General features: G+C 49.7%; 1 protein-coding gene across 2 annotated transcripts in view; it reads right to left on the bottom strand.

The window, feature by feature from the left end:
- ACACB (acetyl-CoA carboxylase beta) overlaps positions 1–25721 on the bottom strand; it is a 1895698-nt gene that overhangs the window by 837964 nt on the left and 1032013 nt on the right. For both annotated transcript variants that reach the window (XM_086943101.1, XM_086943102.1), the window contains one exon: positions 12296–12393. In XM_086943101.1, coding sequence (XP_086799227.1) covers positions 12296–12393 — 98 coding nt within the window. The remainder of the gene's footprint in view (positions 1–12295; positions 12394–25721) is intronic.

Raw genomic sequence — 25721 nt, 5'->3', positions numbered from 1 at the left:
TGTACAGATGGAAAAGGTAACAGATGATACTCTGAATAGACGCATCTAGCGGGTTAATGTTGTGGTCTGCACAATAAATGACAAACCGCTTCCATTTTGCCGCATAGCATGCTCTGGTGGTGGGCTTTCTTGCCTCCCGAATGATGTCCATGCAGTCAGAAGGCAAGTGCAGGTAGCCAAACTCTAGGACTTCAGGAGCCAGATCGCCAGGTTGAGCTGTTGCGGATTTGGATGCTGAATGTCGCCATGGCTCTGCGTCAGAAGGCTGGGTGTGAGACGTAGCCTCTGATGCGGTACCACGGACAGTTCTAGAAACGTGGTGTACCATGGTTGGCGAGCCCACGTTGGAGCAACCAGGATGAGAGTCATCGAGTGCTGCCTGAGTTTGCGTGCCACCAGCGGTATCATCGGTGCTGGGGGAAAAGCGTACGCAAATTTGCCTGACCAGTTCATCCATATCGCATTGCCCTGCGACTGTGGGAACCTGGCGGCGAAGCTTTGGAATTTTGCGTTCTTCCTTGTGGCGAACAGGTCTATCTCTGGATGACCCCACCTTTGGAAGTACGGTTGGAGTACCGATGGATGTATCTCCCACTCGTGCATTTGGTGGCTGTGCCTGCTGGGCAGGTCCGCCATCTGATTGTCCTTGCCCGGGAGGTGTTCTGCCATGAGGAAGATGTTCCTCTGAATGGCCCACTTCCACATGCTCTGAGACAGCTGCGGAGAGTGTGTTCCTCCCTGATTTGGAATGTAGTACATGGCTGTCATGTTGTCTGTACGGATCAACACGACCTTGTTGCACAGATGTACTTTGAAGGCTTTGAGTGCCATGAAGATTGCCATCAGTTCGAGAACATTGATGTGCATCTTCCGTTGCTGTTGCGTCCATAGTCCCTGCACTGTGTAATGGAGTACATGAGCTCCCCATCCCTGGAGAGAGGCGTACGTTGTCAGTATGATCCGTGGCACAGGCTCTTGGAACGGTCGGCACTTGCAAAGGTTTCGTGGATTCCACCAATGCAGAGAGTTGTATGTCCGACCGCTCACCAACACTAGGTCTTTCAACTGCCCATGAGCCTGAGTCCACTGATGTGCTAAACACTCCTGAAGCGGGCGCATATGTAGTCTCGCGTGCGGGACTATGGAAAGGCAGGAGGCCATCATGCCTATCAACTGCATGAACATTCTTGCTGGAAGCGAGTGTTGAGGTCTGAACTTTTGTATCAGAGATTGAATGCTGCTGACTCTCACTGAATTCGGCTGTGCTGTGGCCGCCAGAGTATTTATAGTCGCACCCAAATACTGCCGTATGTGGGCGGGCTGGAGGTGGGATTTTGGGTAATTCAGTGAGAATCCCAGATCGTGCAGGAGGTGAATGGTGTGGGACATGTGGGCGGCACACTGCTGGGCTGACTTTGCCTGGATGAGCCAGTCGTCCAGATAAGGGTAGACGTGAATGTTCCGTCTCCTGAGATGGTCCGCCATTGTCGCCAGGCACTTCGTGAACACCCTGGGTGCCGTGGTGACACCGAAAGGCAAAACCTTGAACTGGTAGTGCTGGTTTTGGATGGTGAACCTGAGGTATTTCCTGTGTGAAGGGTGCAGTGGAATGTGAAAATACGCATTCTTTAGGTCTAAAGTTGCGAGAAAAGCCCCCTAACTGAGCAGCGGGAGCACTTGCTGCAGGGTCAGCATATGGAAGTGCTCCGACAGGATGTACTGGTTGAGGGGCCTGAGGTCCAGGATGGGCCGGAGAGACCCGTCCTTCTTTGGTATTAAGAAGTACAGGGAGTAGACCCCTGTGCCTCTTTCTTGCATAGGCACGAGCTCTATTGCTCCTTTTTGCAGCATAACGGTGACTTCCTGCTGCAATAAGTGCAAATGCTCGGCCGACATAGGACGGTATCTTGGGGGTATGTTGGGTGGAGTGGATGTTAACTCCAGACAATAACCGTTTTGAATAAGTTTCCTGACCCACCTGTCTGTGGTGATGGACTTCCATACTGGCAGGAACTGCTGGAGTCTCCCCCCGACCGGTGTTGTGTGGTCGGGGGGCAGTGACAAGGCGTCACTGTTTGCTGGAGGCAGAGGATCTGGAGCTGTTGTTTCCACGACCTCTGCCCTTGGTGCTGTTGCCACGATATCCACCCCGACTCTTGTTGGTGTATGTGGACTGAGTGTTTCCCTTGTAGTACTGCGTGGACTGGGAGAGCTGGCCCCTGGAAACGCCTCTAGTGTTTGAGCGACGAAAAGACCCACCCCGAAACTGCTGGGACTGTAAGGCACCCATGGATTTCGCAGTCTCCGTGTCCTTTTTAATTTTCTCTAGGGTGGTTTCAACCTCCGGGCCAAACAGGTGATCTGGGTTGACCGTTTGGTTAAGGATGGTGGTTTGGATCTCTGGCTTAAATCCAGAGATTCTCAGCCAGGCATGTCGCCGCAGCATGACACTAGTGTTTATAGGCCTGGCGGCGGTATCAGCCGCGTCCAGAGCGCACTTAATAGAAGCGTTCGAGATCAGCTTCCCTTCCTGAATCAGCATCTCATCCCCCTCCTTGTATTCATCAGGCAGGTGTTGCAACAGGGTCTCCAGTGTATCGTAGTGTGCCCTGTCATAGCGCGCTAGAAGCGCTTGTGTGTTAGAAATGCGCCCTATGTTCGCTGCCTGTGCTGCTACTCTCTTCCCCGAGGCTTCAAAGACCTTGGATTCTTTGTCTGGGGGAGGAGCATCACCTGTAGTCTGAGAATTAGCCCTCTTCCGGGCATTCGAGACAACAAGGAAGTCTAGAGGCAACTGTCCTCTGATGTAGGTAGGATCAGTAGGCGCCGACTTGTACTTTTTGTCAATCCTAGGGTTTATCACCCTCGCCCTGGTAGGTTCTTTAAAGATCTCAGCAGCATGCTTTAAAACACCTTTCAGTATAGGCAGAGTCTTAACAGTTTTTTCTGAGACCGAGAAGGTATCAAAGAGGAAGTCGACATCCACAGGGTCAGCATGGAGCTGGACATTGTGATTGTTTGCTGCCCGTTCAATGAGGGCATTGAAAGCTGCAGAGTCTTCTGTAGGGGACGTTTTTGCAGAAAACAGTTGAGGGTCTTGTCCTGCTTGAGGATCCCCTGGGTCACAACCAGCTGCCCAGGGTTCGTTGGTATCCTCAGGGTCTGTATAGACAGGATAACTGTACTCATCCTCATCATCCCCCTCACCAGCGTCCACATCAGAGTAAGTGGGCGAAATAATATGAGTCTGTGGGGAAAGTGGTTCCACCAGAACAGGAGTGAAAGCAGAGTCCTTCTTCTTGAGAGGGATCTTGTAAGACTCCATTGGGCGTTCAGGGGCGATTTTCCGCTTGTGGAGGAAAGCCTGCCCGTTTCGGCATCGATGAAGTGTTCCTGATGCTCTTCTACTGAAGGTCGTCGAGGATGCGGGCCGGGGACCACCGCTGACTACTTCGGCGCTGAGGAGACCTTCTCGGGCACGCTGGCGACTGCCTTAGGAGCGAAAGCCTTCGGCGCCGTTTTTGGTGGCAACGGGAAAAGCATGGGCGTGGACGCCTTTAGTGGTTTCTCCACTGGTTTCGTAGGCGGAGGATCCTTCGGACCGGGCGACGCGGTTCCGTCCCTGATGCGCTGCAGGGAGTCCGTCGCCTTCTTGGTGAACGCGGCGGATGGGCGCGCCGGGTCAGTGGAATCCCTCGAGGCCACACCTGGAGTCGACTCTCGGGGCGCCGTGCCTTTGGCCTTGTCCTGCTGACGCGGAGTCGCGAGAACCTTCGGGTCATCCAGCCGTTTCTTCGGGTCACCGACCGCTTTTTTTCGGATCGCCGATAGCCTTCTTCGGGTCGCCGAGGCTTTTGCCGACGTCGACTGTCTTCGGCGCCGACGCGCTCGACTCGACCACCTTCACTTTAGTCTTCGGCGCGGTAGACTTCGTCTCGACGCCCCTGACTTGAGATCTTCGGCTCGACGGCCACCTTCTGCTTCTTCGGCGCCGAGGGCTCCGAGGCCTTGGAGCCGACCAAAGCGACGCGCACTTTCGGTTTCGAGGACGGTACCTGCGCAGTGTCTGGAGTCGAGACCGTAGGTTTCACTTTCGATTTCGTTTTTCCAGGGAGTGGCTCGGCAGTAATGTCCGTGGCCGAGCCCGAAGGCGGGGCCGTAGAACCCATAGTGAGATCTTGGGTAAGGCCCGAAGGCGATCCCTCGACCTGAGCCTCATGAACTGGCACATCCCCAGAGTCCGTTTGAGGAATCTCCTCATCCGAGCTATCCTCCATGGCCCCGAGGGCCCCGTCATCGTCCCCTACCTCGTCGACGACTTCTTCAGCATCGAACATCTCTGCATCCGCGTCATAGTCATAGTCGACGTCCGACACGGGGTTCGACTCAGAAATGTCCTGGATAACTTCGTCCTCGACATCCCCCGCATCGAAGATGTCCACAGGCGCCGGTGCAGCATGCTGGGCCTCCTGGCGCGCAGCTCGTCGAAGCTTAAGTGTCTTCTTGGACCTGAAGCGAGAGCAAGCCCTACACTTGGCTTCATCGTGGTCCGGCGTCAGACACTTGTTGCACACCGGGTGGACGTCGATGTGGGGATACTTAGAGTTGCAGACCGGACATCTCTTGAATGGACTCCGGTCCATGACGGAGGGTCGATAGGTCTGGAGCGTTGACTGGGCCTTCCGCGCCGAGAGCACGCGGGTGTCGAGAATCCGGCTCGGACCGAGCTGGAAGAAACTAAGACCGAACGCAAGACTATACCGACGTAATATACTAAAGACCTGTTGGTCTCAAGAAAGTTTTCTATCGATTCCGACTAGAGGGAACCCAAAGACATCCGAAACCAATGGCGGAAAAAAACAATCCGAGGATGGAGTCGATGCCCATGCGCACTTGAGTCCAGGGGAGGAGCCACCTATCTCGTGATACTTCGAAGACTCTTCCAGGACAACAATGTGCAATCATCCGGACCCAACACTAGGCAGCGATCTATGCACAGATATGAATTCAGCAGCCCACATGCCTCGAACCTTTACTTCCCAGTAACCAGCCTTCCAAAGCCTTAGTGGCACAATCAACAAAGTCAGTCCAATCCTGAGCTTGAGATTTCTGGGTGTCTCTGAACATTAACCTGTACTGTTCAGTTGTTAAGCCAAACCCATCAATCAAGGCACTTTTCAGGACTTGGTAATCATTAGCATCCTCATCTCTAACAGTGAGGAGCTTGTCTCTTCCTTTACCTTCAAAGGCGAGCCACAATATAGCTGCCCACTGACTCTGGGGTACCTGCTGTACTTTGCAGGCTCTCTCCAGAGCAGTCATCCATTTGTGGATGTCATCCCCTACCTTAAAGGGGGGCACTATCTTACTCAGGTTTCTGTTATAAAAACTCCTGTCTTTATCTCTAGGGATAATGCTGCCACCAGTGGATTCTAACCCACTCAATTTCTGCTTTCTGGCAAAGGCAAGTTTCTCCTTGGCAAGGGCAAGTTCTTCCCTCTCAATCCTCAGATGCACTTCCCTCATCTTAGCTTCATGCTCTCTTCTCTGAGGGGATGTCATCCCTCTCTGGGAAGATGCCTGAGAGACATGGGTGTGAATAGATCTGTTAGAGCCTCTGGACTGAGACCTAACTCGTCTATTCCCACGGTTAGGCCTGCTTGAGGATGGGCCTGGGGCTCCCCCAGTTCCATTCTCATGTAGGCTTAAGTTAGCCCTGGTAAGTCTGCTGACTCTAGCCTGACCATTGTCTACCTCTCCATCAGATGAGTCTCCATTCTCATCCTCCACTTCTTCAGTTTCAGGGTGGTCATCTGCTGGATTAGAGGGGCCCGTATTAGAAGCTCTTCTGGCATCATATGTCTCTAAGAGACCTAACAGAAAAGAAAGGGTAGGGTTAGAACCCTGTTTCAGTTGCCTGGAGGTACACAATTGTCTCATCTCCTGGAAGCTGAGGGCTGCATATCTTGCAATGACCTGTGGAGGGTCAATAACCACAAGGGGAGCCACTGTGTTCTCTCCTGTGGTAGACATGCTTTCTAGTGAGGTGTAAGTGGTGCACTTACCTACACTATGGGTTTTCCTACTGATCCCTTGCTAAGATTTGTAGTCAGGGTGTGCTACTCCCTTTCTACTACAACAGCTGGTTCAGTAGAACTCAGAGTATTTCTAAGCTTTGTTATATGTACCAATGGTACCTTATGTGATCTTTCAAATGATATCTCAAGATTATATTTGGTAAAAACAACAGCAAGCTCAAATCCCACCGCTGCACACCAATGTGAGAAGTTGGCCTGATATATGATGCCCACTAGTTCTAGTGATCACCTTGTATCAGTCCAAACACCCCTTATGGTGATTGGTTGTAAGTCAACCTTATAGACCAGCTATCCTAATGGTAGCATGGACAAAGCAGTCTTAGGCTAAACTCTTTTGGCATGTGAAGCCAGCTGTTTTACCACATATAACCCCTTGAATACCAAATGAAAGGACACCACACAGGTAGTTATGAAAATAAACAAGATATTTATTAACTAACAAACACCTCTGAACTCTTTATGAGATCAGAGGGCTAAGCACATGACAAGACTCTTAAGAAAAATACGTTAAGTTGCACGAGTTACAATGTTGCCCTAGGGGCGCAACAAACCATATACTAAGTAAATGGTATAAGGAAGTCGATTAAGGAAATGGAGCTGTCCAGAGGCTGTAGGATCGCTGGGACTACACTATCCCAACTTTAGGTAAGTAATAGGAGGCCCACGGAACGCGTGTTCAGAGTGTGAACTCACACGCGAGGTGCGTAACAACGTCTATGGACAGTACAGTTCAAGAAAAACGTGAGTACGGACAATTGTGACTAGATAGGACTAAAACGACTGTGAAACTGGACACTAGGAGAGTCAATCTACCCTTGAGCACTGAAATGCTCTTGTTACCTCACCCACGGGCTGCGGGTGCATACGTGCGAAAGTCGTGTCGGATTTCTGTGTTGATGTCTATGGAGCCTGAAAGAAAAGATGCTGCAGGCGACCAGGGGGAAGATGTCCGGTGCGACCCAAGGGTGGATCGAGGAAGAAGAGGACCTGAAAGCAGAGGGGACAATGTTCACAGTCACTAGCCAGTGACTGGAGTGGAACCAGGAAGGAACCAGAGGCTGTCGTCGCGATCAGGTGCAGAGTGGAAGCTTGACTCTGCAGCCACGTGGACCAGGTGGTGTCTTCGACGACCAGGATGGAGGCACGAGCTGTCCCACGCAGGCTCTCGCTTTCAGCGGTGTCGGATCCGGATTTGGAGTCAACAGGCCTTGGCAAAGGCAACCCACGCGGTGAGTGGAAAAGACGTCTGGTGCGGACCAGGAGGGTCCGGGATGCCTCTCTCTTGGAAGGAAGCAAGGGCCAGTCTGGAGCAACCAGACCAGCAGGGTTGATGTCGTAGATCGTCGTCTAGGAGGCCACTAGCCAGCCGGCAAGTGACCAGACAATGCGTCGAGCAGCAACTAAGCAGAAGGGCCCCACGCAGATCTCGTGGATGCTGGAGGGCTGGTATTCGGTGCAGGAGCTGCTCAGGGCTGGGGCTTCTCAGTCCCCAAAGCACTTCGTCGAGGTTACCTCAGAAGTCGTGCTGGAAGCGAAGTGCAGTTTCTCCAAGATGGCCGGTCCCACCTGTCTCGTCACACCCACGGATCTCAGCTGTGCTGCAGATGTAAGTAGAGGTTGGAGAGGTCTGGGAATCCGGGTCTCGTCGGGCTCTGAAGTCTGGATCCTCGAGGGAAGACGACAAAGTGAAGCCGCTGGACGCTGATGGTGCCTGCTTGTGCAGGGTGGACACTCCTTGCCCACCAGGGAGATTTCTTCAGTCTTCTGTGTAGAAAGTCGAAGTCGACAGTTTCTTGTTGTAGAGTTTCAGTTCAGGATTAATCTGATTTGGAATGGGACCAGCTCCTACCTTTATCCTGCTAAAGAGGGCTGTACTATCACTAGGTCCCTCCTATGGGTGGGACCAGGAAGGGGGATGGTTACACCCCCTATCCTTTGTCCGGTGTCGCGCCAGAGCTGGGGCTGGAGTGCCCCAGCAACTGGTTTGAACCGGTGTATGCACAGGGCACCTTGTGTGCCCCAGGCATGTCTCATTCCTTTCAGCCCGGTCCTACCTAATACACAAAATCCTGTCTGGGGTGGTGCTAGCACCTCCCAAGGCAGGAAACCCTTTGTCCAAGCCTCCCTCGCTGGAAGGACTCCCAGCAGCAGGAGGTCAGACTTGTGTCTGCGGTGGCAGCATCCATTTTGTGATGCTGAGGCTCGAGTTAACTTTAACTGGGACTCACAGTTAGGTACATGTTGTGTCCCTCTAGAAGGGTGGAATGCTACCCCCGTCGCCAGAATTGGCGAGGGCGTAGTATTCCAATTCCTATGACACCTTACTCGACATGTTTTGATAATGCTATGCCAAAGTTAGCAATAACAGCGAGGTTATAATGCACTTAAGAGTATATGGTATAGAGTTATCAAGGAAGCAGCTAAAGGACTTGGTTCCGAAAGCTGTAGAAAGGCTCAGCTCATGCCAGAGCACTATCTCACATAATTCCAAGCACTCTGCCTCCAGGATTGTTAAGGCCTGCCATAGGAGTGACTTATAGGAGTATTTGTGTCCATTTTAGGTTTAGATATAGGTATACTATATCTAAAGCAAAGGGTGATTACACCACCTTGCCCCAGCTGATTGATCAGCCAGTTGTGTCAGATTTGGATGGCCAGCCAGGGGTGGCATAATACATGTTGCAGCCCCTGGTAGGCCTTGGGTTCACTTATACCCTGGGTACCTATGGTACATAGTACAAGGACTTACAAGAGTGACCCAATACCAATTGGTAAATGCACCTAAGGTACATGGATGTCAATTTAGAGAGAGAACAGCTAGGCGCTGGGTCTGATTAGCAGGCCCACAGCCAGGGAAAGTCGTAAACCAGTTTAGCATAGGATTGCAGACCCTACTCTCGCTCTCTCATTTTGAGTATGGTGAAGCGAGTGGGAAGCTTCTGGCTTGGAAAACAAAGAAGAACCAAGTAAGGAATAGAATTAAGGAGATACAGTTGAATACATCGGGGGACACCTCAGATAATACATCGGAGATAGAGAATGCTTTTTTAGGCATTTCGAACAGGTGTACAAAGAAGATCTGTCTACACAAAATTCTTCGATTTCTGTTTGGTTAGAACAATACGGTTCTCAAAGCATTGAGGATGCAGAAGCCATTAATTTAAACAGGAAAATAGATTTGAGGGAAGTGGAGGGAGCAGTTAATTTGAGTAAGAAGGGTAAGGCGCCAGGACCTGATGGGCTACCAGCAGAGGTATATAAAATCTTGTTCCCTGTGGTTGCCCCAATTTTGTGTAGCCTATTTTCCTCAATTTTTGAAGAGGGAGGGAAGATTCCTGTATCGTGGAATGAAGCAACGGTGGTATTAATTCTCAAACTGTCAAAACCACGGACATCGTGTGACTCATACAGGCCAGTCTCTCTGCTGAACCAGGATTATAAATTCTTTGCCGGGATTTTAGCAGAGAGATTGAACGGGGTTGCTAGCAAATTGGTGCAGGAGGACCAGAAGGGATTTGTCAGAGGGCGATATTTACAGAACCTGATTCAAGCATTGGTGGGAGCTATAGATCTAGCATCTGTATATAAGTTGCCCATAGCCATTATTACACTCGACGCCGCTAAGTCATTTGATCGGGTAAATTGGGTCTTCTTTGGTAGGGTGGTAGAGAAATGCAACCTGGGGAGGAACTTCTGTAGAGCCATTTCTTTAATCTATCAGTCTCCGACAGCAAGAGTATTGGTCAATGGGAAATTATCAGCACCCATATACATTAAAAGGGGAACTAGACAGGGATGTCCTCTTTCGCCCCTACTTTTTAATCTATACATGGAGTCCCTAGTGGAGAGGATTCGTCAAGATATGAAAATTATACCCTTTAAATACAGGAATTGGGAAAAAAAGTCTTGTTATATGCTGATAAAATGCTTATTTACACGTCAGACCCAATTCAATCAATCCCGGCAATATATACTGCTGCGACCCAGTTTGGTCAACTGTCCGGATACCAGATAAACCAGTCTAAAACGGAATGTATGCAGTGGAATGTTGAAGTTCAGCTTCCTATAGGGAAACAGGAGATAAGATATTTAGGTGTACAAATCACCCAGGACATTGAAAAAATATCTGATAGAAATTTAGATAAGGCAGCAAAGGAAATAACTGCGTTGCTTAAGGATGGTCCCTTCTTCCCCTCACACTTATCGGTAGGGTGAATATTATAAAGATGATGCTGCTCCCGAAGCTGATTTTTTTATTTCAGAATATTCCGTTAGCTTTTAAAGAAGACAAGCTCAAGCTGATTCAAGCTAAATGTAACTCCTTTGTATGGGCCTCAAAGGGTATCAGGGTCTCGAGGAAGAAATTGACCAGGAAAAAGAGTAAAGGTGGTTTGTGCGCCCCGGATGTGAAAATTTATGCATGGACCTTATTACTGAAAGCAGGAATTTTACTTTTCAAGTTTCCAGATAGATCAGAAACTGGAACAATGTTCAATGAAATGTTGATAGGGATTTATGGAAGTTTCCAGGGTTTTCTGTATAAATATGGGGATCCCCGCTTTTTTAAAAAGGTTTGACTGAAAACTTTGAGGGATATGGTGTTTACTTGGGCAAGATTAAGGAAGGCCTTGAAACTCACATACTATACGGCCATGGCTCCTATTTGGGAGTCCCCTGGATCCCCGGAATGGGCCAAGGATAGTCTTGTGAAGCCTTTAAGGGAAGAGGACATCAATTACTGGTCTCAGCTAACGATGGAAGGTGAACTGTTATCTTGGGAAGAGATATCTCACATCACCAATTACAGTTTATCTAAGTTCAAATATCTTCAAATAAAAAGCTGGACCCAGGCGATAGGGATGCAAGTAGGAACGCCAAGCTCGGTTGAGGATATACTTCAAGGAACCAGGGGGAAGATAAAGACAGCAACTTTGTAATGGGCCATTTTGGAAGCAGAAGACGGAGATTTCACTCTACCATCGCACTTATGGGGAGAACATATTCAGGACGTCGAGCTGGAGAAGTTATGGAAAGTATCTTTTGACATACTACACCCCACAGTTTCTCCCGCCAATTTAAAGCGCAATCATTTTTTCTGTCTTCACAGAGTATATTGGTCTCCCGCTAAACTTGCTAAATTCGCAAAGGAGGTTGTACCCAGTTGTCCTAAATGTAAGATGAAAAAAGCAGACGATCTCCATATGTTTTTAACATGTCCTGCTTCGCATAAGTATTGGTGTGCAGTATCTGAAGGTATGGAAAGTATATTGGAATTAAATATACAGGTCAGTGCTCTACTTGTATTTTTTGGTATTACTTTGAATTTTGAATCCCTTTCAAGAGAGACAAATAAATTGCTGTTTTATTAAATTATATTAGCGCGAAGGGAAATTTGCAAATTATGGATAAAAGATACTGCACCAATTTATCTGGATTGGATTAACTCAATTAAATATACATTGAAACTAGATAGTACAAATTGGAAGAGAAAAAAACAGGTTTGGTCTCCATGTATCTCTTGGCTGGATAAGCTTTAAGTTTTAACCCCTTCGATGCTCATGATGGAACGGTTCCGTCATGAGCATTGGTCAAGCTGTGCTCATGACGGAACCGTTCTGTCATGACCATGCCCGTGTTCATTAGGGCTCAGCACCGGCGGTAAATCTGCACCGCACGGATGTGGTTAAGGATAAGGTCCAATGATTATGCCTTTTTGTAGATTAAAAATACCCTAAGATCGGTTCTGTGGTGGACAGTTAGAGGAACTGAACTGAAGTATCTTGGATGGGTATCTACAAAAAGTGCTTCCAATAAGATCTTCGGATATTCCAAGTTACATTCGGTATCAATGGTTGGTAACAAGGGAAGGACTTTCGAGAAAATCTTTTGGCATATGAGGATAATAAAAAAATATAATAATAATTTGGTGATGGAGTGGTAGTCTCGGGTACCTATGTGAGGCAACAAGCCTTTCCATGTCTTCGCATAATAGTACAACAGGCAATAAATAGAAGGCATTGGGTTCAATCCCAGTATGTCCAACTGGTCTTCCCAACATGGCCTCATCACCTACCTAATTTCATAGTGATCATGACATCATGCAATGATTTCAAACAGTTTAAATTTGCTTTGAAGAAAATAATGGTCAATCTGAATAAGTATTCACAACCTCCCCAAAACCCTGCCATAAAATGTACCTGGACTCGCCTCCTTCCTCTACGTGCTCACAATGAACAGAATTCATGGAACTGATTCGGGTATAATCCTGGGGAGTGAGGTACAGGTACTTAAATCCCTTCAAAAGAAATAAGACCAGTCATTCCGATTTCATGCGGACACAAAACAAGAATTAGCAGTTTTATACAAATTATATAACTTAAGCATATTTGGAAGGAGGAGAAACAAAAGGATTAAGATGCTGATGAATTGTAAATAACGTATTATGAAACAATACAAAAATTAAAAGCATATTGTTAATTTCTTTGCAGACAGTATACTAAGTCGATGGACTAGTTAACTACTCCTTAAACTATGCCTTTTTGCAGTGGCCAATTGCTGGGTTAAACTGAATAGTGGAAAAACAGAGGTCATGATCCCAGGTAACAACACTAGTTAGAGCACACCAAAATGCTGGCTTGATAGATTTGGACCTCAGCGCACAGAGGGAATGCTGGAAAAGTTTCCTGATACAGACTGGCACCTGAAGAGGATTCAAAAGCTAAGGAATCTGGGGCCAGATGTCTCCATCTGATATAGTCTTTTGAAGTCCAAGTCAGGAAACTAGTGGCAGGCTGGTTAAAATCTTGAGAACCATCAAACCGGTATTGAGAATTCTACCTATTACTTCCCAAAGAACTGTGGTTCAAGCTTAAGTGACTTATTGTCTGGACTACAGCAAGACTGTTGATGAGGGTGCCTAGGCATCACTCCGTCTCCAAGTTCCCTGCCAAACCTAATTGGTTCGCAATCAAAAAAGGGTTCAATTTTAAGCGCTGGGTATCACATATTGTGCCTCCAACAACACACGCCTGATGAACAAGTTACTTACCTTCGGTAACGCTTTTTCTGGTAGATACTATATCTGCCTGTGGATTCCTCACCTTGTGAATATCCCCCTTGCGTCAGCAACATTCGGAAATTCTTTTCGTAGCCTCGCGCCGACGTGTATAGGACGTCACAGAGACACGGCTCCGCTCGCGACTCCGCTGACGTCACCGACGCCTATAATAGGCCCACGCCGGCGTGATGACATCAGTTCCGCCTTTTTTCCGTGCCATCGAGGCACACGGACGGACCAATGACAGTAGATATATACAAAGTATACACAGTACACAATAGTCAAGGCAAAACACACAGAGCAAAGCAAATGCAGGAAAGCAATTTAAACATTTCCTTGACATCAAAATAAATATACATTACAGTACAATAACTCTGGCATAGAAGAGTGGACAACGGGGAGGCGGGTGGGTCAGTGAGGAATCCACAGGCAGATATAGTATCTACCAGAAAAAGCGTTACCGAAGGTAAGTAACTTGTTCTTCTGATAGATACATCTGCCGTGTGGATTCCTCACCTTGTGAATAGAGTCCCACAGCAGTCCCCACTCCCGGAGGAGGGTGTCCACTCTTCTAGACCAGGAAATCCTGAAGAACAGAGCGCGCAAAATGACCGTCCCTCCTCACTTCGGTATCCAAGCAGTAGAGCTTCGCGAAAGTGTGGAGGGAAGACCAAGTTGCGGCCCTACAAATATCCTCTACAGGCACACCTCTAGCCAATGCAGAGGACGAAGACTTAGCCCTAGTCGAATGAGCTCTTATGCCCTCTGGTGGTTCCTTACCGGCCAAAGAGTAGCAGATCTTAATGCAGAGGACGATCCATCTCGACAAATTCCTCTTATGGACCGCTCTTCCCTTCTTGCAGCCAGCAAAGCCAATGAAGAGTTGATCATCCAAGCGACAGTCTTTAGTTCTGTCCAAATAAAAAGACACCGCCCTCTTAGGGTCCAGACGGTGTAACCTCTCCTCCTCCTTGGAAGGGTGTGGGGGAGGATAAAAGGTAGGGAGGGTAATGGATTGACCAAGGTGGAAAGGAGTCACCACCTTAGGAAGAAAAGCAGCCCTGGTCCTTAGAACCATCCGATCAGCATGTATGGTCAGGAACGGGGGCTTGGAACTAAGAGCTTGAAGCTCACTCACCCTCCTTGCCGAGGTAATTGCAACTAGGAAAACTGCCTTAAAGGTTAAAAGCCTCATAGGACATTTATGAAGAGGCTCAAAGGGAGAGCCCATCAGAAAAGTCAAGACAAGATTCAAGTCCCACTGAGGTACAATAAAAGGAGTAGGAGGGAACTTGTTTACAAGACCCTTCAAAAACCTCAAAACTACAGGAGACTTAAAAAGAGAGGGCTGAACAGGCAAACAAATAAAAGCCGACAGCGCCGAAAGATAGCCCTTAACCGTGGCAACTGCAAGCCCCTGTTGCGCCAAAGAAAGAGCAAACCGGAGCACATCTGATAAATGGGCTCTCAACGGGTCAATATCATTCTCACCACACCAAATAAACCTAGACCATCTATATGAATAGACAGTCTTAGTGGAGTCACGTCTGGCAGACAAAATGACATCCACCACGTCAGGCGTGAGAGAATAGGAAATCAGGTTGCCCCGTTCAATCTCCAGGCATGAAGGTGCAATGACTGGAGGTGGGGGTGTAGAACCTGCCCCTCCATCTGAGAGAGGAGGTCTGCCCTGAGAGGGAGACGGAGCGGCGGGTGAGAGGAGAGGTGGAGTAGATCTGTATACCACACCCTTCTTGGCCAATCTGGGGCGACCAATATAACTTGGGCCCGGTCTTGGCGAATCTTCCTCAGAACCCGAGGAATCAAGGGTATGGGAGGAAAGGCGTAAAGGAGTTGATTTCCCCAACTCAACTGAAACGCGTCCCCCAAGGCTCCTTGCATCGGATACTGGAGACTGCAGAATGACGGGCAGTGAGCATTCTCGCGAGTGGCAAACAGGTCCACCCGAGGAGTCCCCCACGTCCGAAAGACGTGACAAACCACCTCCGGGTGAAGCCTCCACTCGTGGTCGGCTGAGAACTGCTGGCTGAGACTGTCTGCACGCACGTTCAGAACTCCGGCCAGATGATTTGCCATCAGACAAATCTGATGGTCCTGAACCCAGGACCAGAGACGTAGAGCCTCTCTGCAGAGACACTGCGACCCCACTCCTCCTTGCTTGTTGATGAACCACATCGCGGTCGTGTTGTCCGTCAGGACTTGGATCGACCGACTGCAAAGGGAAGGGAGGAAGGCCTTGAGCGCCAAACGTATCGCCCGCAACTCTAGAAGGTTGATGTGAAGCAACCTTTCCTCTGGAGACTAAAGACCCTTGACCTCCAGATCCCCCAGATGAGCACCCCACCCTAGAGTGGATGCATCTGCTATCACCGTGGCCACCGATGGAGGTAAATGGAAAGGCTTTCCTTGCGACAGGTTGCCTTCCACGCTCCACCAAGACAGATCCGCCGCAGTTTTTCTGGAGATCTTCACCGACTCCCCAAGATCTCCGTTGTGCTGATACCACTGCCTGCGGAGACACCACTGGAGTGCCCTCATGTGCCAGCGTGCATGGTTGACCAACAGAATGCAAAAAGCCATCAGACCGAGCATGTGAAGGACCTTCAGGACTGGAACGACCGCTCCATTGTAAAATAAAGGAATCATTTCCTGAATGTCGCAAATCCTTTGAGGAGGGAATGCACGACAAACAGTAGTGTCCAGTATGGCACCTATGAACAGGTTGCGCTGGGAGGGCACCAGGTGAGACTTGGGTACATTTATCGAAAAACCCAACCTGAACAACAACTGAGTTGTCTCTTGCAGATGATGGAGCACCTTCTCTGACGACTCCTCTTTGATCAGCCAGTCGTCCAAATAAGGGAACACAGGTATCCCCGACCTCCTGAGATGAGCTGCCACCACCGCCATCACCTTGGTGAAGACTCGAGGACCGCAAACTGGTAGTGCTGCGACCCAACCGTGAAACGGAGATACTTCCTGTGCGACTTCAGGATGGGTATGTGGAAATACGCGTCCTGCAAGTCGAGCAACACCATCCAGTCTCCTTCCATCAACGCTTGAAGAACCTGAACAAGGGTGAGCATCTTGAATTTCTCCTGCTTCAGATAGAGATTCAAGATCCTGAGATCCAGGATTGGACGAAGCCTGCCATCCTTTTTGGGGATCAGGAAATACCGGGAGTAGCATCCCTGACCCCTTTCCTGCTCTGGGACCACCTCTATCGCACCCTTTCATAACAGAGTTAGAACCTCCTCCTGCAGAAGAGACAGATGTTCCTCGGTGCAAAAACCTTGACAAGGAGGGTAAACAGGGGGGAATTCCCGAAAGGGAAGGCCATACCCATTTTCTACAAGATTGAGAACCCAAAGATCTGTCGTAACCGATTCCCAATCCTGTAGAAAATGGGTAAGCCGACCCCCAACCGGACCCACATGATCCTGAATAGCGGATCTAGGGCTGCTTTTCTGCGGCAGGGGGGTTGGAAGAGGTGGAGGAAGAGGAGGGCTGACGTCCACGAGGACGCGCTCTTTGCTTTCCCCTGTACGACCTGTACACTGAATTTTGCTGCTGCTGCTGCTGCTGCTGCTGTTGGCCTTGCCGGAAATTCCGAAAGGAGCGACCAAAGCCCCTGAACCTTCTGTTGGAAGAAGTGCCTCTGATCTGGAGACCCAAAGACTTAGCTGTTGCTCTGCAATCCTTGAATCTCTCAAGAGCCGCATCCGCCTTCTTCCCAAAGAGACCTGATCCATCAAAAGGAAGATCAAGCAAAGTCGCCTGAACATCAGCCGAAAAGTCCGATGACTTCAACCAGGCTGACCTTCTAGTGGCGACAGCAGAGCCCATAATACGAGCCACAGAGTCGGCAGTGTCCAGACCACTTTGAATAACCTGGCGGGCTGCCGCCAGAGTGTCAGAAATAACCTCCTCAAAATCCTTCCGGTTGGCGTCAGGAATTTTTGGAGCCAGGATACGCAAAGAGTCCATCAGGGCATGCACATACCTTCCCATAAGACATGTGGCATTAGTTGACTTCAACGCCATACTAGCCGATGAAAAGGTATTTTTCGCAACCTGGTCCTGTTTCTTTGCTTCCTTCTCACAAGGAACCTGAGGAAAGGCACTAAGACTCTTCTTTGAACAGGCAGCCTGAATGACCAGGCTCTCTGGCGAAGGATGAGAAGACAGAAAAGCCGGGTCCTCAGGAGCAGCCCTGTACCTCCTCGCAACACTCTTAGAAACCGCAGGAGCCGACAAAGGTTTCTTCCACACCTCCATTATAGGATCTGTCAAAGCATCATTGAATGGAAGTAAAGGCTCAACCACAGAATTCGGTGAATGCAAGACCTCAGTGAGGATATTAGACTTGAACTCCACTGTAGGCAGAGTCAATTGAAGAAGCTCAGCAGCCTTCCTCATAACCAGATGGTAAGGCTGGATATCCTTAGAAGGAGCACCTGAGCCTGAGGGCAACTCCCACTCTGGAGAGAAATCAAGAGTCCCTGAATCCGCCAATTCCTCAAAACAGCTCTCTTCTAATTCACCTTCTTCAACATCAGACTGTGAATCCATGTACCTTTGCTCTTCCAAAAGGCGTTGAGCTTCCCTTCTGGATCTCTCCTTTACACGCCTCGCAGCCGGATCCACCTGCGGCTCCGACGGATTCGGGGCCGGCGCCGGCATCGAATCCGACGGCACAGAAGAATGCCCTCGAGGACGATCAGGAGCAGGCGACGCTGGAATCGGCGTCAACGACTTCGGCGGAGCCGGGAACTGCCAATGCGGCGTCAGAGCCGGCATGTAAGGCATAAACGGAGCCGGAGGATAGGAGTGAGGAACTCCCAGGCTGAATGCCAAAGGACCCATGGGACCCGAAGGTGCACCAGAGGGGTACCACGCCCTTGAGAAGACGCCATACATAGCGTTAAGAAAAGCTGAAGGGTCCTGGCCTGGAGCAGGAAAGGGCGGCTGAAAACCATCAGGCCGGTCCTGTGGAGGGATCGGATTCGGCTCATCAACAGGCGCAGAATCCACAACCTCCCGAGTCTCTTCCTCTTCACGGGCCGGGGACGGCGCCGGAGACGGATTCGGAACCGGAGAAGTATTCGGAGCCGGAGTGGGAGACCGCCCATGCGACCCGGAAGGTGAGGCCTCACCTTCATGCTCAGAGACTTCGGGAGTAACTACCTTCGAACGTACCTTCTTCGGTGACCTCGACCTCGAGCCCGACTCCTTACCAGACCGACGTCGGGACTCATGTCTCCTCTTCTTGTGCTTCTTCTTCGACTTCGAAACATGATCCGACGCCGACTTCGAAGACGACCTCTCTCGAGAAGCAGATCTCGACCTCGCCCTGGACTTCGACCTCGCCCTTCGAGAACGAGACCTCGACGACTTCTCCTTTCCAGCTTTCACCTTAGCAACCAGAAGTTTGGCTTCTCTCTCCCTCAGGGCCTTCGGATCCATCTTCCGACATGAAGAACAATCCTCCACATCATGGTCGGAACTTAAACACCAGATGCAGTCTTCATGGGGGTCGGTAATGGACATCATTTTACCGCACTCCCTGCAGGGCTTGAAGCCGGTCTTCTTGGATGACATCGTCGAAGAGACAGGATACAGAGAAGCAGAAATATGCAACAAAATGGCAACAATGTACCAGTAGGATACAGAGATTCCCGATAACCGTTAGCGTCGACGACGCGGAAAAAAGGGAACTGATGTCATCACGCCGGCGTGGGCCTATTATAGGCGTCGGTGACGTCAGCGGAGTCGCGAGCGGAGCCGTGTCTCTGTGACGTCCTATCCACGTCGGCGCGAGGCTACGAAAAGAATTTCCGAATGCTGCTGACGCAAGGGGGATATTCACAAGGTGAGGTATCCACACGGCAGATGTATCTTTTAGAACTTACCACACTGTCTTGTTCAGCCCTTTGTGCCATTAAGATCCTTATGATCTTCTCATGAGCAGCATGCACAGATTCTGAAAATTCATGAGAGCAGATGCAAGGTGGGTCTTTTATTTACCTGGCAGCCAAACCTTGAAATTTCCTCCCCATAGATTTTGCAGGTCTCCGGAGGAACTCAGCTGCAGGAAGTCTCTCAAGTCCTGGAAGTCATTCACTTATCTCCCAAAGAGGATTGAAGGCATGTTGAAGGAACTCCAATGAGCAAAAGAGTTGACAATGCAAGTTCTCGCCGGTGACCAAGAGATCGAGCCGGAGTTCTTCTCATTGCTGGAAGACACCCTGAGCCTCCTTAGAGTGTAACTGCCATTTGTGATCAGCTGGGAATAGCCTCTCACTTCGTCCGCCCTGGCATTTAAAGATCTCGCCAGGTTGTGTACGACCAGGGAAATTACCCGATGATCCACCCAGTTCCAGGACCGCACCTTACACTGCTTGTTTCAATACCACATAGTGGTTGTGTTGGTTGTGAGGACCTAAACCAGCCTCCTTTTGATGCATGGTAGGAAGGCCTTCAATGCCAAAACTCCAGCATGTTGATGTGGAGGTGTATCTTTACAGCAGACCAGCGTCCTCTGATCTCTAACCCTACCAGATAACCTCTAATGCCCAGTAGCAAAGCATCCCTCACCACCAAGAGCTCTGGATGGATTAAGGAGAGGAATCTGCCACTTGTCCAAACTGCGGCCAAATGTCTTGGACTCGATGATCCAGAGGGATAACCTGATAACAAATTGCATCCAGAATAATTCCAATGTCAGGGGGCATCTGCAAAGGAGTCTGGTGGGACTTCAACACTACGAGAATGAACCCTACTGATGTGAGGAGGTTTGCGGTTGTCTGGAACTTTACATTTAATTGCAGAGCACGCATGTGCCACTTTGCATAGTTGATGAGGTTGAAGAGGCTAACAGGCCAAGAAATTTCAAAGCAGCTTTCACCGTGATCCAAGACAGAACCTGAAAAATTGAGATCATTGCCTGAATGACCTGGACTCGTGGTAGAGGGAATGATGTGTAGCATGGCCTCTTGAAAGGGCTGTATGAGGGAGGCACACAAGGCTCAACCACGCTTGCCTCTACCACACAGCCCAATCCACGAATGCGACTTAATCACACATTTCTTTACCACGCATGCCTTTACCACGCAATTCCGTGGTAAAGGCATGAATGATAAAGGTGTATGTGTGGCAAAGTTCGTTACTACTCAGGCCCCCCCCTCTTCCTGCCCTAAGACTTAAATTATAAACCCCCTACTTCCCCCCGCCCTAAGTCCAAAATTACAAATCCACTACCTGCCCGCCGGCCATAAGCCCTAAATTACAACCCCATACCTGCCTCCGCCCTTAGCCCTAAATTACAAACCACCTACCCCCTGTCCTAAACCCTAAATTGCAAACCCCCTACCTGCCCCCCTGAGCCCTTAAAACGCCCCATTCCTTAATTACTCCCCCAAACTCTGCTCATAAAGCTACTTCAACCTCCTCCTCCTGCCCTGAGCCCTAAAAACGTACCCCTCCGTAAAAGTACCTTTACTCCCTCTCTGAGCCCTAAAAACTTGCCACCGCCCCCACCAGAAACCAAACCCCAGACCTGAACCCTAAAAACTTGCCACCGATCAACCCCAAAAGCCACCCCCAGACCCAGACCCACTTACCTGTCCTTGCCCGCTTCCCATTACTTCTGTTCCTGTTTCAAGTCCCCGCCCACCCCGAATACGAGAGCGAATTTGCCTTAACCACGCATGTGCGTGGTTAAGGCAAATGCGTTGTTCGAGCAAGAAGCATGGGGAGTTCCTCGTGCCTCCTCTAGAGTACAAGTAACGGGAATGGGCTGAGTTCCACTGAACTTCTTATGTTTTTTAATGGACTTACCCAAAGACTTTGACCGCAAAAAAGATCTGCCACCGGAACAGGTCGGCACTCTTGACTTCGATCGGGAGTGGGCTTTGCTTCACATTCTTAGATGGCCAACAGATTTGTCTAGGCGCAGGTAGTCGCAGGCCTTGGAGTCATGCACCAAGCGCGAAGAATAGAGAGACACCTCGTGGGGATCTGTCACAGACATCTGTTTGCTAAATTCCCTACAAGGCCTAAACTCTGTTGTCTGAGGGGGTGGCATGTTTCCTTGCACACGGGCAAATTTTGAAGGCGAACAATCACATCTAAGAGTGAAGAAAAAGAAGAGCAGAGATCCTGATCAGCTTTTGAAGGCGTGGAAAGGAAATAAACTCCGTCATAGCTCATGTGACATCTATATGCAGTTCTACTCTTCACTTTCGGAACAAAACTGAGTCAACGCAGAGTTGTACGGTCACCCACTGGCACGCAGGAGCACTGCTTTTGAGTATTCCTGATCCAGTATGGTGTCTGGGGATATTTACAAGGTAAGAAACCTGCAGTTAGATGTACACATCATAACACAATAAATACACAGAGTTGGAAATCAGGACCTGTGAGCAGTGTCCCCCCCCCATTTCCTGCCCCATTTGAGACCCCTGGATGCTTATTTTCTGACTCCAAGAGAGCCCTGGGCTTTGCTCTGGGCAGGCCAAGGGCTAGTTCTATGTTCCAAATGAACAAGTTACTTACCTTCGGGAACGCTTTTTCTGGTGGATACAATATCTGCCTGTGGATTCCTCACCTTTTGAATACCCCCTGCACCAGCATTTCGCTGAAAATTTCTTTCCTAGCTCGCCCCACGCCGATGAGGATGTCACTATAGACAGGCTCTGCTCACGGCACCGCGTGACGTCATCGGAGCCACGAAAGGACCTCGTCCACCGAGGCAAACGGGCGGACCGACACATTTACAAAACATATCAAATATATATACACGTATGTAAAATCATAATTGCATAATCAATAAAGATACAGAGAAATAGCAAGTGAAAATATAAAAATGATTAAAATAAAACATTTTTGGGTAGAAGCAGGTGGACAACAGGGAGGCGGGTGGGAGCGTGAGGATTCCACAGGCAGATATTGTATCCACCATAAAAAGCGTTACTGAAGGTAAGTAACTTGTTCTTCTGATGGATACGTATGCCTGTGGATTCCTCACCTTTTGAATAGACTCCCAAAGCTGTACATCTCTCGGGGGAGGGTGTCCACCTGACTAGACAAAAAAATCTTGCAAAACAGAACGAGCGAAATGGCCGTCCCTCCAACCTTAGAGTCCAAGCAGTAATGCTTTGCAAAGGTGTGGAGGGAGGTCCAAGTTGCTGCTTTACAGATATTAATAACAGGAACAACTCTAGCCAAAGCAGAAGAATTAGACTTAGCTCTGGTGGAATGAGCTCTGATACATTCTGGAGGGTCCTTCTTGGCCAGGGCGTAGCAAATCTTGATGCACAAGATAATCCACCTGCAAAGCGCCCTCTTGTGCACTGCCTTGCCTTTCATCTTCCCAACATAGCCCACGAAGAGCTGATAGTCCAGCCTCAGATCACGAGTCCGATCCAAATCAAAGCTGATATGATATATGATATAAAGGGTTTTGTAGCGCGCTCTGTTACTAGACTAGTATCCTGGCGCGGAAGGTGAGGGCAGATTCAGTGGACAAAAAGAATTTAGCAGAGTTAGAGGGTGATGTTAAACAGATGGTTTTTCAGCCCCTTCTTGAAGGCCGTAATGTTCGGAGCAACTCTAAGATGGAAAGGGAGAGCATTCCAGGCTCTAGAGGCCCTGACAAAGATGGACTGGCCACCTAACCGGGAGAGCTTAAATCTGGGAACTGTCATTTGGCACTGATTGGCCGAAAGAAGACATCTATTAGGGATGTACAGGGCAAACCTTTTTCTCAGGTAGGCAGAACTGGTAAGATGGACCGCGCGGAAGGCCAGAACAAGAGTTTTGAACAATATCCGGTGGGCAACCGGAAGCCAGTGAAGGGTCTTGAGACAAGAGCGGACACTAGAGCTGATGGGGAGATTGCATAGTAGCCTGGCGGCCGCATTTTGGATTACCTGGAGACGTTGGATCAGGAAGGCTGGGAGACCACAAAACAGACCGTTGGCATAGTCGAGCCTAGAAAGTATTAGGGCGCGCAGCACCGTCTCCTTAGCCTCTCTCGGAAGGAGGGGAAAAAACCTGCGGAGGGCCTTGAGAGTGGCAAAGCAAAACCCTGAAAGTTTTTTAATATGGTCTTCAAACTTAAGGTCGTTCCCGAACCAGACTCCTAGGTTTTTTGCTGGGCCACCGATGGATTTTGGGCAGGGCAAGTCACGGGGCCATAAGAGGTCACTAAAATTATCAGGGAAGGAGCCATAGAAGATCACCTCAGACTTGTCCACATTGCACTTGAGCTGAGCAAGCGCTAGCCAACGGAAGACGGATGAGAGGCAGAGTTGGACCGCCAACGTATCCAAATTGTCCTTTGGCAAGGTGAACAAAAGTTGGGTATCGTCGGGGTAGGCCATAATTTTGGCCCCCAGTTGTTCCGCCAGATAAATCAAAGGGGTCAGGTAAATATTAAAAAGCAGGAGGCTAAGAGTGGACCCCTGGGGGACTCCTGTGGAGAGTTTCTTGGGGAGGGAGGCAAAAGGAGGCATCCAGACCTGTTGAGTCCTATTGTCCAGAAAGGACGTCAGCCAGTGTAGTGTGGGGCCAGTGATGCCGACGGCCGCTAGTCTAGTGAGGAGTAATGAATGGGGCACCATGTCGAAGGCGGCAGAGATAGCTCTTTTAGGGTCCAAATGATGCAGCCTCTCTTCCTCCTTGGAAGGGTGAGGGGGAGGATAAAAAGTGGGAACAGTTATAGATTGTCCAATGTGAAAAGGGGTAACCACCTTGGGAAGGAAAGCAGCCCTGGTCCTTAGAACCAACTTATCCGCATGAATGGTTCGGAAAGGAGGTTTGGAGCTAAGAGCTTGAAGCTCACGTACCCTCCTCCTAGCCGAGGTAATGGCAATCAAGAAAACCGTTTTAAAAAAAAGAAGCCTCAACGAGAAAGAATCAAGAGGCTCAAATGGCGAACCCATTAAAAAACGTACGGACTAAATTCAGATCCCACTGAGGCATAATAATGAAAGGTGTGGAAGGGAATTTATTTGTAAGGCCCTTAATGAACCTCATAACAATGGGGGACTTGGGGAGGAGCCAAGCCGGCGACCGCGATGGCCGCCTAGTCCCTCGGCTCCGAGTACCATCTCCTTCCGGGTTCACATCCTGCGTGATATCCTGCAGCAAAACGGTGTAAATTGGGACATGAACACGTCCGTTCGTTGAAGGCGCACTCCCGAGGTTCGTGCCTGCTTTCTGAGGCGAGAAACAGTCAACGACGTTCGCGGCCCGCAGCAGCCCTATGACCGGGGACTCGACCAGATTGTGAGGCCGGTCACCGAGTGCACAACAGCGGCCGCCGGTGGCTGGGAGGGGCCGGTCGGCTCCGAAGTGGCAAAGAACGGCCGATTTTCGACACGTTCATACTGGCAGATTGGGAGCACGAGTTGGGGACAAGCCTGTCGTTGTGCCCCTGTGTGGATAGATATTGCTACTAGAACTTTGCTAGTCCGACGCCGGGAAGTGCTTTGCGACTCGTCCCGCTCTCGGCGGGAGGATCCCGAATTTACGCCGAGCCGCGATCAAGCTGAGCTGACTCCATCGGCGGCCGCGACCTGGTCGCTTAGAATCGGTTTCGGTGGCCCTGCCGGTGGTTCTATGACGCCCGATGCCCCACTGCCTGCGCCTCGACCCCATTCCAGAGCTGTACTGCCCCGGACTATGGTGAGGAGGGTAGAGTGTAACTCCTGGGCGACCGAATCTCGACCTAATGAAGAACGTATGGAGAGGGGGAGCATGACAAAAGGGGAGCACGGGGCAGAACTGCACCTTGGCGATCTGATGGCTTCCCTAGCTGCCCTTCACGACACCTTGGAGCAGGGTACCCGATCATTGGGGAGCAAGATGGATGAAGTAACCCTCGCGGCGGGGCGAATGAGATTGGCTGACCCGTTGATACACAGCGAGATGCCTTACTCACCACCCAGATGCAACAAGATGGCGTCTGTCACTGATACCGGAGGGCCAGAGACACTGATCCTCGCGACATCCCAAGTCCGTGATATTGGATGCCTAGGACAATCTGGAGGCTCCAGATTGGAACTGAGCGATGGAACTTCTCCCTACGTCCTGCTGCTAGAGACTCTGGTGCTGCTTCTGCCGTGTTTGGAAATTGAGACATTTTTCTCCTGCGTTACTCTGCCGAATGAAGTGTGGAAGACATGTTTCTGTACCAGGTCGGGCCCATCGTACTTGCAGGAAACGGGCTCGGATGAGGTCTGGTTGTATCACAGCGATGCAGCAGTGTTACTGTTCGGGCTTGCCTTGGTATTCCGATTCCCTACAGCCCTGGACTTGGAGAATGGTAATTTGGCAGGCTTTGGCGGTATAAGCAAGACTGGACAAGGATAAATGACGTTTCCTCCGGGTTGCCGTCTTCTGATTTAGGGGCTGTGAGGGTTACGCGACCCATTGTCTTATCTAATAACGTACTAGGTTGACTCTGTCCCTTGTAATTTGTTTTATTGTATTGGCTCTTGCTGCCTTTTTACATCCTGTGTAGATATAGCAATTGTGCG

The sequence above is a fragment of the Lissotriton vulgaris genome, chromosome 11, assembly GCF_964263255.1.
Source record: "Lissotriton vulgaris chromosome 11, aLisVul1.2, whole genome shotgun sequence".
Lineage (NCBI taxonomy): Eukaryota > Metazoa > Chordata > Amphibia > Caudata > Salamandridae > Lissotriton > Lissotriton vulgaris.
This window is presented reverse-complemented; position numbering and strand designations above follow the sequence as displayed.